A 12,829-nucleotide genomic window follows, 5' to 3' on the forward strand; every position below is an offset into this window, starting at 1 on the left:
CGACAATGAAAATTGTAAGCATACTCCAGAACGTGGATAGAATTCTTAACCCGTGTACAGATGGTAGTGCAGAGTTCCATAGATTTTAATGAAAAAGAATTGCAATTACGGAACTTGATAAGATCTGTTCCAAGTTGGGAAAGTCAATGCATAGCCCCATAAACTCAACACTAAATTTGTTAAATTCATTTCGGTTTTGTGTAATATGTTTAATCGACCTAGAAATTCGTATTGAGTTCGTTTTCGACTGTCTCAGAAATTATTTAAAAATAAAAAACTAACAGTTAACCCGAAATTAACCCCAAACAATTAACCAGAAATTCTACAAGGGAGATTGAAGTCTACGTGATTGTATCCATTGCCTAATCGGAAAATTGTTGGCCACGCTCTTCGCCGATTGACCCTTTCATGCGGCGACGAGAAGTTTTAAAGTGGCTCACATTCATCACGCCCACCTATCTGTCAAACGCTTTGAACAAAAGCAACCTCTGGTTTGCACTATGATCGTCTGTCGGTAGACTCCTAGCATGTGCCCGGCGGCTAAGGATTCCTTAAGGAGGTCCGCAATTCTGGTTGCTATGACCCTAATTTGCGCGTCTATATGTATATATATATATATACACACACGATTGAAGAATTCTGTAACAGTGTGTGGTTTCTATGTAACTCCGTGTTTTGTGGAATAATATTTTTTCATCACAAATCTCACCGAGATCTAGCGTTGTTTTTATTTCCATGGCTCAGCTTAAGAGATTAGCTTCTTTCTGTATGTTCCTTACAGTGTTGCAGGCGTTTTCTCTTCAACCTGCCTTTTCTATGGGCAGGATGCGTAGGAGTCATGCACAGAACGGCTTCTTGGCTTCTCGAAAACTTATTGATGTAGCGAGAGTTATAGTAGTAGCTAAGCAGAAGGGCATGGGCGATTTCACAACGGTCCAGGAAGCCATCAATGTTGGAACTACTACACACCTACATGTAGACTCTTAGTTAGAGCATGTGACTGCATGCAAGATTCCTTTTGCATGTTGGAACTACTACACATCTACATGCGGACTTTTAGTTAGAGCATGAGATTGCATGCAAAATTCCTTTTGCATGATTTACTCCTTGATTTACTCCTTGATTTGCTCCTTCTTTAACTCCGCAACTGACTAGTTATCTCCGGAACTGGTTGTAGGTGTTGAGTCTTCTCATTGATCACCACTATAGTCATTACCTTGGGATCTTCACCCAGTAATGCTATATCATGAGCATTGTAACATAATTTTCAATTGAATCATTATTTTCTTCTTTCGATTTTCTTTTAGTGCTTTTGCTCTGCAAAGCTGTGTGTTCAACCTTTACTAGCTAGATTCATCTGTGCAGGTTTTCTAACACATTTACATGGTATCAGAGCCCACAGGTTGCTAGATAAAAGGCGCATCAGTACTTTATTTTGCAAGTATTACAGCTTGGAGATCGAAGATTGACAGAAAAATGGAGTTTCCCAAAGCATCGATCCTAACACCGTACAACTATCATGAATGGAAGGATCAAATGGCTCGATACCTTCGTCATAAAGGGTTGTACAGGATTACCATGGCTACAGAAGTGGAACCCACTTCAGCCATAGAGAAATCCAAGTACCTCAACCGTATGGATGAGGCCCACGGATCCATATGCATGTGCATCTCTCCAGAGTTGCAGTTTCATCTATCTGCCTGCAATACTCCCAATGAGATTTGGAAAAAGGTTGAAGAGCTCTACGGGAAACAGGATGAGATGAAAGGACATCTGCTCGAAGTGGAGCTGCTATCATTGGATCCACGGAACTATGACAGAATTCAAGATTTCTTCACCAAATATAATGATTTATTGCTGCAACTCAAGGGTTGTGGAATTGACAAATCCAAGGAGGAGAGTCGCCAAGTTCTCTCTATTATGTCAAAGCTCGGACCGGAATACTCCGTCTTTGTGTCTACATTTCATTCAGTAAGGCTCGCAACAGGTAAATCCTACTCTATGCCTTCTCTCAAAGAATTTATGGAGTCTCTTATTTTTGAGCAAGATAAACTCATTGGCATGGGGAAAATCAAACCTCCAAAAGCACATGCACTTGCTGTGCATGATGGCAGCCACAATAAAAATCACAGATCTGATTCAAATCAGAAAAATCAGCAGCAGAAAGACAAAGGAAAAGCACATTCCCATCCAAAGAAGGAAGGGTACACCAAGCCCTTCAATGACTCCTCCGGCTCGAGAAATGAGAAAGGGAAGAAAGGAAACAGATGCACCTACTGTCAAAGAGGATTCCATCCAGAATCCTCTTGCATGAAGAAACAAATTGACCAAATGGCAGAAATCCTTCAGAAGCATAACCTTGGGGACCACATCCCTCAGGGCGCCAAGAAGAAAACTGAGGATCCGCCACACGGAAAAGGTAACAATTTTCATGCTTTAGTTGCAATTAATTCTTCTCCTGATGCATGGATTATAGATTCTGGTGCATCACATCATATGGCTGCTGCAAAGGAAGTATATTCCTCTTTGGATGCATGCAAAGGACCTCCCATCCTCATGGGAGATGACTCACCTATTGAGGTCACCGGAAAAGGTAGAGTGGAACTTTTACACGGAAGCTTTGAAGATGTGCTTCATGTTCCAAAACTTTCGGTAAACCTGCTTTCAGTTTATCAGATCACTCATTCCGGCACCGGAAAGAGAGTGGAATTCACTCCAGATGCAGTGAACATATATGATCTACATAGCAATGCCAAAATTGCAACTGGTGAGGTAAACAATGGATCCAGACTGTATACATTTTCTGAATTTATTGAATCTGAATCCTCCTTATTGCTTACACATGCTGATGATAGTAGTAGGCTTTGGCACGAGAGGTTTGGTCACTTAAATTACAAGTATATGCAGCAGCTAAGCAAGAATGAGATGGTGGAAGGCTTGCCAAATATCAGTTTCTCCAAAGGAGTTTGTGAAGGGTGTGTTCTTGGCAAACATCCCAGAGAAAAGTTTGATACCGGCAAGACTCACAGAGCATCATCTCCTCTAGATCTGATCCATAGTGATCTCATGGGGCCTTTTCCTCATCCTTCCATCAACAAAGCAAGGTATGTGCTTACATTTATTGATGACTTCTCACGGTATACTTGGGTGTATCTTCTCAGGAACAAATCTGAAGTTTTTGAGCACTTTGAAGATTTCAAAGCACTAGTTGAGACACAGTCAGAGAGAAAGATCAAAGCCCTCCGTACAGACAATGGGGGGGAATATGTTAACACAGCACTTCAGAATCTTTGCCTTCAGTCCGGCATACAGTTGCAGTATACAGTTCCATACACTCCGCAGCAGAACGGAGTTGCTGAGAGAAAGAATCGATCTCTCAAAGAGATGGCTTCCTGCATGTTGCATGCCAAGTCACTACCTCATAAGCTTTGGGCCGAAGCACTTAATTGTGCTAACTACATCCAGAACAGATCTCCTCATAGGTCTGTCAAGGACCAGACCCCCTTTGAGGCTTGGAGCGGCACTAAACCAGAGGTCACTCACCTCCGTGTTTTCGGCTCTCGAGCATGGGCTCGGATCCTCTCTGAAAAGAGGAAAGCTCTTGATCCACAGAGCATTGAGTGCATCTTTGTTGGATACCCTGATGGTGTGAAGGGATATCGACTATTGATACCCTCTACGGACAAGCTCATCATTGAGCGAAGTGTCAGATTTGAGGAAAGTCTCTCGCATGCACCTCAAGCGCCGCATGCAGACACTTTTTATCTACCTCATGTCCGAGATGATGACTCAGTGCATTCAGATGCAGATATAGATCATGCAGATGCCGAGGAAGAGCATGCAGATGCAAAGACAGAGTCTTCAGATACAAATCTAGTGCATGCAAATGATGATCCACATCCAAGCCCAGATCGGGCTTCCAGTAGTGAATCATATTCCCCTATTATAAATCAGAGAACAAGGAGCTTACGTGAGATATATGCACAAGACCAACCAGCTGCTAGAAATGGTCTTGTGGGGGATAATTCTGATATGCAGAGGACTAGCTCAGAGTTCATTGAGCCTCCTCTTGTCCTCACTGCCACTGAACCATCGCCCTCCTGGCATTGTCATTTGGTTCAGTCTTCTGATCCACAGTCTTATGCTGAGGCTGCTGGGCATCCATCTTGGGAGTCCGCCATGGAGGAGGAGTATAACTCCCTCCTTGAGAACCAGACTTGGGATCTGGTCCCCCTTCCTTCAGGAAGGAAACTTGTCCGATGCAAATGGGTCTACAGGACCAAGAGTGCTGCAGATGGGCAAATCACCAGACGGAAAGCAAGGCTAGTAGCCAAAGGCTTCCAACAAGTGCATGGCATTGATTATGATGAGACCTTTGCTCCAGTAGCAAAGATGGATTCCATACGCCTTACACTTGCCATTGCGGCTGCCCAGCGGTGGGAAGTACATCAGATGGATGTGAAGAATGCCTTTCTTCATGGAGACCTATCTGAGGAGATCTACATGGAGCAGCCACATGGTTTCATTCAGGATTCATCTTTGGTCTGCAGACTGAAGAAATCTCTCTACGGCCTTAAGCAAGCCCCGAGAGCTTGGTACGCGAAGATGGATTCTTTTCTCTTATCACAAAACTTTGAAAGATGTAAGTCTGATCCGAATGTTTACATGCTTAGGACACATGATTCTCTTCTTATCTTAGTTTTGTATGTAGATGATCTCCTAATCACTGGCAGCTCAGCTTCAGCCATTGCTACAGTCAAGAGGGCCTTGCATGATAGGTTCTTGATGACGGACATGGGTCCATTACACTTCTTTCTTGGTCTTGAGATCAGCCAGAATGCCACAGGCATCAAACTCTCTCAGGCTAAGTATGCACGGGATCTCCTCGAGAGATTTCGCATGACTGACTGCAAGCCAGCACCGACTCCTTTTTTGTCTGGGGTCCGCCTTGAGGATGGAGGTGACACTCCATTAGTTGACAGCACTCTCTACCGACAGCTAGTGGGGAGCTTATTGTACCTCACCCACTCCAGACCAGATCTCTCATACGCAGTAGGGGCAGTTTCCAGATACATGCAGGAGCCGCATGAGCTACACTGGAATGCTGCCAAGCGCATCCTCCGATATGTGCAGGGCACCATCACCTTCGGGATTCACTATGCAGCAGGCACTGCATTGAATCTCCTTGGCTTCACAGATTCTGATTGGGCGGGAGACAGCATTGATCGCAAGTCCACCTCCGGATATTCACTCAGTCTAGGATCTGGCCCTATCTGTTGGTCGAGCAAGAAGCAGGCTGCGATTGCTCTCTCTTCAGCTGAGGCTGAGTACCGAGGAGTAGTCAATATCACCATTCAGGCTCTGTGGCTACAACACTTCCTCACTGAGTTGGGCGTCCAGTTCCACCAGCCCATTGTCATCTGGTGTGACAACCAGAGCACTCTCAAATTTTGCAGGGATCCAGTACAGCGGCAGCGGACGAAGCACATAGAGATCCATATGCACTACATCAGAGACTTAGTACATGATCGGGTCATTGATTTGCAGTTCTGTCCTTCAGCAGAACAGACTGCAGACATCTTCACCAAGACATTCACTGAGCAGAAGTTCCGCTCTTTGCGTGATCGTCTTGGAGTGAAGGACACGGTTGCTTAGCAACAATATTTTTCTTCCTCTTTTCTTTTGATTACATTGTATTTTGAGGGGGGGTTTTTCCCATGAGGTTTTCCCTCTTTCCTCAATTTTAGTACAAGTTGCATTATATTTTGGGTGACCTTTTGCCATAGTTGCCAGGGCCCATTTTCTATTTTTTCCCATAGTGGTGTTCAGGGGGGGTGTTGGAACTACTACACACCTACATGTAGACTCTTAGTTAGAGCATGTGACTGCATGCAAGATTCCTTTTGCATGTTGGAACTACTACACATCTACATGCGGACTTTTAGTTAGAGCATGAGATTGCATGCAAAATTCCTTTTGCATGATTTACTCCTTGATTTACTCCTTGATTTGCTCCTTCTTTAACTCCGCAACTGACTAGTTATCTCCGGAACTGGTTGTAGGTGTTGAGTCTTCTCATTGATCACCACTATAGTCATTACCTTGGGATCTTCACCCAGTAATGCTATATCATGAGCATTGTAACATAATTTTCAATTGAATCATTATTTTCTTCTTTCGATTTTCTTTTAGTGCTTTTGCTCTGCAAAGCTGTGTGTTCAACCTTTACTAGCTAGATTCATCTGTGCAGGTTTTCTAACACATTTACAATCAACGCAGTACCAGTTAACAACACGAACCTCATCTTAATTCGTGTTAAACCCGGCATTTATAAGTGAGTCATTAATGAATGCCCAGTGTTTAATAAGAATAATGACTAGAGCTGAAAGGATTTGCAAGATTTCACCGCAGATAGCAGCCGTCTAACTTTGCATGCCTTAACGGATATATTTTTCATGAAATGAAATTAATCATATACTAAATTATGCATAGAATCGATGTTTTAACGGCGAGAAACTGAACTGTTAGTGGCTTAATGTGATCAGCGAGAAGGTCACGATTCCTGCAGAGAAACCTTTCATAATTCTGAGTGGCACAACTGCCAACAACACCGTCATCACTTGGAATGATAGTGCTAAATCGACTGGAGGGACATATTATTCCGCAACGGTGTCCGTATTTGCATCAGATTTTATGGCGAGATATATCACAATCCAGGTATTTCGTTATTAAATAAAAAATAATTACTGTATATTAGATCATAGTCACCACAGTTTATTTAAAAGAACGGCGGTGTGGTGCAGAATTCATATGGTCCCGGCGATCAAGCTGTGGCGCTAAGGATTTCAGGAGATCGCTCTGCATTTTATGGATCCAGATTTCTTGGTTATCAAGACACTGTGTTGGATGACAGTGGGAGGCATTACTTCAAAAACTGTTTTATTGAAGGGGCCACAGATTTCATATGCGGTGATGGACAATCTGTTTATGAGGTAAACTAAATTGAAATCATGCACAGTATTTTCATACTTATTTTGGTTTCAGAGTTTATAGCTGATCAAGATTCTGATGGTTGAATGTTTAATCGCAGAAATGTCATCTGCATACAATCCCTAAGCTAAATGGTGCAATTACAGCTCAGAGCAGATCCTCTCCTGGTGACGGCACGGGCTACGTCTTTCTAAATTGCAAGATTACAGGCAATGGATTAATGTACCTCGGCAGGGCATGGGGAAGTTATTCGAGAGTTGTGTTTGCTTACACTTACATTGCTGACATCATCTTCCCAGAAGGTTGGGATAACTGGAATGATCCCACCAGACAATCGTAAGCTACTGTTCTCCCAACTCCAGAAAATTTAACGCACGTCAATAGGTGGACTGTTAGCGTTCAATTCTAATAACATTATTGTTCTTTATTTTCTGTGTAGGACTGTGTTCTATGGGATGTACAAATGCTCTGGACCGGGAGCAAAAGATAAAGGAAGAGTTTCATGGTCACGGAATCTAAGCGATCAGGAGGTTGCACCGTTTTTGACCACCGGTTTCATTGATGGGCAGAATTGGATAAGCGACATACCATCTCGCCTTCAGAGAGCTACCAATTTGGTTCCACGACATGGTTGAAGTATCAAACCATATATCATTCCAGTTGATATTTGTACGTTAAGCTGCATCCATGGATCATCTCAACCAATGGGATATTGGGATAATCGAAATTGCCCATCGGTCGGTTGCTTTTAATAATTGTTCAGTCACTCATATTCTTTAGCGGTTGCTCCCAACGAAAGCGTAGTGGACATTCCCAAAGCGTTTATTCTTTTGTTTGTTATCGTTCCCCGTGCTGGAATTGTTTAACCATTGCTCCATCCACAATTTGTTCATAAAGAATCTTCTATTTTCAATGGTATCGACATCGGCATTCGTGTATTTTTAAAAGTATCCACATCGACATTGATGTAATAACACAATTTATATTTCTCGACATGCGTCCACTTCTAATCCAGGCGGCCTGAATGGATTCTTGTCTAAGTTTGTTTCGGACGATTCTTGCTTTCTTAGGCGACAATTCAACGGCGATATGTAAGGATACTTTATCCTCTTTTTGGGATGTCTTATCTACCCGACAAATTGTAATGTGTTTCATTCTTAAACTTCTTTTATGTTACCGAACTTAATTATAAGTCCAACATTGGCTTTAAAATTCCAAGATACCCTAAGCTAAATAGTAGAAGTCCATTGCATTCTTCAACTTTCCTTTATGTTCCTGAACTTAACTCTTAACTTTAGCTTTGAAAGTCTCTGGATAAAGGAGTAAATGTTGTTTAAATTTAGAGTAAGGCAATTTTTAGAAAATGTTTCATTCTTAATGTATACAAAGGTTACAATTATAACGTTTAATTCCAATTTTATATTAAATTATTTATTCATTGAATATGTTTTTATTTGATTATTGTGTTTTTAGAAATATTATTTATAATTATTTTGAAAGAAAAATAATATTAAGAAACTCAAAAATAGTATTTAATAAATGTTAAAAAGAATTAGTAATAATAGTTAAAATATTATTTTTTTAATAAATTTACCATAAACATTAAAAATGAAATATCTAAAATTTTAAGATTATTTTTATATTTATGTCAAAATATTATATATATATATATATATTTCATATTTAATTAATAATAAAAAAATTGATGACGATGGTGGTGGTGATTAACATTCACAAAAATTAATATGGTCTATCAGACTTCAAGAAAGATAGTGATTAAGTAAAGCTCATTCATAGTTGATTTCTATGATCACAAAGAAGGGAGAGAAACATTCCAAGATTAGTATAGTTTTCTTGACTTAACAAGTCATGAAGGTTGGTAGTGTGGCAAATGTTTTGAAAAAGAGAATGGATGTGAGTAAGGCAAAGGGGTAGATTCTTTTATCCCAAAGTATTTTGGGAATATACGAATACCCAATTTCACTTTGAAGCTTATGAAAATTGGTTCACGTCTTTGCAATGTTCATTTTCTTCTTAGAACTAGTCTAGACAAAAAGATAATTTTGGTTAGCAAGAGTGGGGTTGATTACATGCTTATAATATCTTAGCTTCATTTTCCCCTCTAACTGCTTATCATCCCACATCTTATCCTTGAATTTGGAAATAAGAGTGATTTTAATATTATCCTTATTCTCCAAGATGATCTCCTCCTTTATCCTCCAATGTTTGAGCTAAGATTGGGCATCAATATACCAACCTCACTTGAGCGGGAGGTGGGGGTTTGGCTAGAGTTAGAAGCAATCTTGGGGAGTCTCTTAGCGTCCATGTTGTATAAATTATTCTTGTACATCATATTCTTAAACATAGTCATGCTTTCAATAGGGGGGAGACTAGCTTCAACCAAGAGAATAGGGTAAGGAGTATTTATATCTACTTTTTATTTATTGAACATTTATATCCACCATTCTATTATGTTTTCCATTATATCACCTCAACCCCACCATTATACTTTGCAGTATATCTTTTGTGCCCTCATATAACATGTTTAATATTTTTTTCTTTATGTTTTATACAGTGACACGCCATTGTGTTTTGCATTGTATTTCCCTTAACACCCACCCTTATATAACATGTTTAATTTCTTACCTTTTACATTATAGCCCATACACTCCCACCATTATATTTTTCATTGTGCCTCCCCAACCCCACCCTCACATAATATATCTTTCATTATATAATATATTTTGTAATATATCACCCCTACTTAACCATTATGTTTTTCATTCTCTTTCTCTCCCATCTTCCCCTTTCCAAACCAACCAAAGTTTCTCCCACCTCTATATTTCCTATCTTACCCTTTTCTAAACCAACTAAATTTCTTCCCGCACTATTTTTTTACTCTCAAAACTCATATCTTTCTGGATTAAAAATTAGATTCCTATTTCCCTCCATTATTTAATTTTTACTTGTAATCTTTTCCTTTTCCCTTTACATTTATATTGAAACTTTATATAAAACCTAAAATGTTTTTAGAAAATACTGTACTATAAATGCAACTATCCTAAAACACAACTTATTAAAATTCAAAAGTAAAAATCCATTCATTTTCCCACCTCTTTTCACCTTAACTTTTTGTTTTTTCCTTCCATGGTTGAACGTATATATTACATTGAAAAGAAATATGGTCACCGTAAAAGAAATCGACACAAACACTTTAAAATTTAGAAATGTGCCTTGGATTTTCATAAAGCACAAAAAAAGAAACATATGATTACTAAATCATAGATCCAAATAATACAAGACAAAGTCTAAAAATCACAAGGCACGAAGTTTAATCATAAACACTACGATATATTATAATATTTATTATTGATTGGATTCATCATGAATTAGGATACGTCTCAAACCAATCATTATGGAACCCTATGGAACCCTCATCAGTGCACTTCTCTTTAAATAAATTGTTTTCATTAGGATTGCTGTGTAAAATGGTTAATGGAAATGTGAAAAATTATTTTCGCTCTTCGTTGAGGTGGGAGGAGAACTACATCAACTCTGTGGCCTATTTTGAACCTACTTTACTTTCCCATTATATGATTTGTTACAACTTTAATGGAATTTTTCTTACTTGGGCTAAGGGTTATTGCAAATGCTCCTTTAATTTAAAATTTACATGTAATTAATATGTGAAGGTACATTGACGCAAGGGTTCATCCAGACTATATTATGAGAAAGTTTGAATTTATTCTTTTTATTATTAAATAATATTTCATCCATACATGAGTTGTTTTGATATAAATATTAGAATATCTTTTAGTTAAAATTTCAGCTCACATAATTATTTTAATTATTTTTAGAATTCCATATCCAATGTTTTCTACCCAAATTATTTTCTAACTATGACACTTGTTATTGTTCTCTATCAAACTTTTGACTTTGCTTCCTTCATGGATCAAACTTACCAATACAAGAACCACATGTACTTAATAATGGTTTGACTCCTAAAATGTCATCAATGGTTTTCCTTTACTTTGCTTCCTTCACGGGATCAAACTTATCAATACAAGAACCATATGAACCTTATAATGATTTGACTACTAAATGTCACAAATGGGTTTTCCTTTAGAGACGGGATAATATCCTAATCTAATCTGTATTAGGCATTCCATCCTAAAAAATGTTTTTTTCCCATGGGGTTTTCACCCCATCTATTGTTCTCAACAATCGTGAAAAGGAATGAAGAAATATTGTTGCGTGTTTCCACACATGCCACAAATATAACAACTACAAACCATATGTTTCAATGTTTATATATGTTTAAGAACATGTCCATATAATCTATATTATTTCCTATGTGATGATAAGAGGTCTCTTCTTCATGATTTTGCTTCATACCGTGGTTGTCTGCACAAATACATTCAGGAAGAAATGGAGTTCCTAGACATCCCCTCTCTCAGTGAAGCATATCGATATGCTGCCAAGATTAAACAAAAATATAAACAAGATAAGCGCGACTTTGGATTTGCGAATTTTTTATTATGGAAGCATCATGCTTTGTATGAGTCCAGGATTGCACTGTTATTATTACTTTGGGTGATAAGTTATACATGATACCATAGGTAGCCCCGCCTACTACCACCTCTTTGATATATGATAACCAATGTAGTAAGATCATCTCCCAAACCGGGAAATTTATTTTCTTTCCTATTCGTTCTCAAAGTAAGGGGAAGATAGTTGCCACATCCATGGCCCCCATGAAGGGTTCCCCTATGCAAAAAAATCAGGTGAATAATGTCATGGAACAATACAGGGATATATTCTCCTCACCCACAGGGGTACCCTTTTGTTGTCAGTTCAAGAATTCGATCAATCTGACCCCCAAAGCACCTCTATCCAATGGGATGATATATCACCACTCCATTCTAGAAAATAAAGAAATCAAGAGGCATATCCAAGAGTTGCGGAAAAATTGGCACATATGATCTGAAAATGGGGCACTAAAGGCTTCTCGTCAAGCTTATAAGAACATTTCCCACTCCAAAGCTTATATATTTCCAAGACCTTATGATTAACCAATTTCGGAATTAAAAGGTGCTTTAAATAGGTGTATTCTTGTGTTTTTTTTAAACTGTTTATGTGCTTTAAGTTGATTTTCTTAAACTGATATAAAAAAATATAATAGTGAAACAGTGCAGCAAATAAGCATCACACATAATAGAAATATAATATGGAGTTCACCCAAACTTCTTGGCCTACGTCTCCTTGAGCTCTAGTCAACTCAACTAGGCTCTCTAGGATTATGGCATAATTTCTTTTAGAATCTCTAATCTCAACTCCATAGGTTTACAAACATGACTCTATGGGTTTAGAATACCATCTTATCCCGCTGGTTGTCCATATTCTGCAGACAGATATATGCTTCTCTGGAATAGACTCCTTCAATTAGCGCTATGATCTATCTTGCACCAACTCCCTCAAAGTTCATTCACTATCTCTAGAACTCCTTCTTTTATCTTCAGCACGCTTTAGACACCAAAAACAGCTGGATCATTTGATCTCTTTGATGTTCTCTCGAGTCTGGATCTGGCTCTGGCTTTGTCTCTTAGCTCTTACGAGCTTCTGGTTTCACTCGACCTCCAAGCGATTCCAAGCTTCTGGTTTTGCTTGACCTCCAAGTGATTCCAAGCTTCTGGTTTCACTTGACCTCCAAGCGATTCCAAGCTTCTAGGTCACCCCGACTCTGCAGACTACCTCCTCTGGGCTTACACTCAGTATTCAAGCATCTCTAAGCCTCTTAGGCTTCTATGTGCTTTGCCTGAGTATAATGTTTCCTCTCTCT

At 39.1% G+C, this 12,829-nt stretch overlaps 1 protein-coding gene across 1 annotated transcript; it reads left to right on the forward strand.

Moving 5' to 3' along the window:
- Window positions 1-735: 735 nt before the first annotated feature.
- LOC149235534 (putative pectinesterase 11) lies at window positions 736-7,625 on the forward strand. The gene is made up of 7 exons (XM_089368583.1): window positions 736-951; window positions 4,323-4,326; window positions 6,280-6,334; window positions 6,546-6,717; window positions 6,804-6,992; window positions 7,091-7,326; window positions 7,430-7,625. Exons 1-7 carry the CDS (start codon window positions 736-738, stop codon window positions 7,623-7,625), a joined length of 1,068 nt encoding a protein of 355 aa, XP_089224709.1.
- Window positions 7,626-12,829: the final 5,204 nt, after the last annotated feature.

The sequence above is a fragment of the Pinus tabuliformis genome, chromosome 8, assembly GCF_031772625.1.
Source record: "Pinus tabuliformis cultivar Carrire ecotype Pingquan chromosome 8, CPIR1, whole genome shotgun sequence".
Classification (NCBI taxonomy): domain Eukaryota; kingdom Viridiplantae; phylum Streptophyta; class Pinopsida; order Pinales; family Pinaceae; genus Pinus; species Pinus tabuliformis.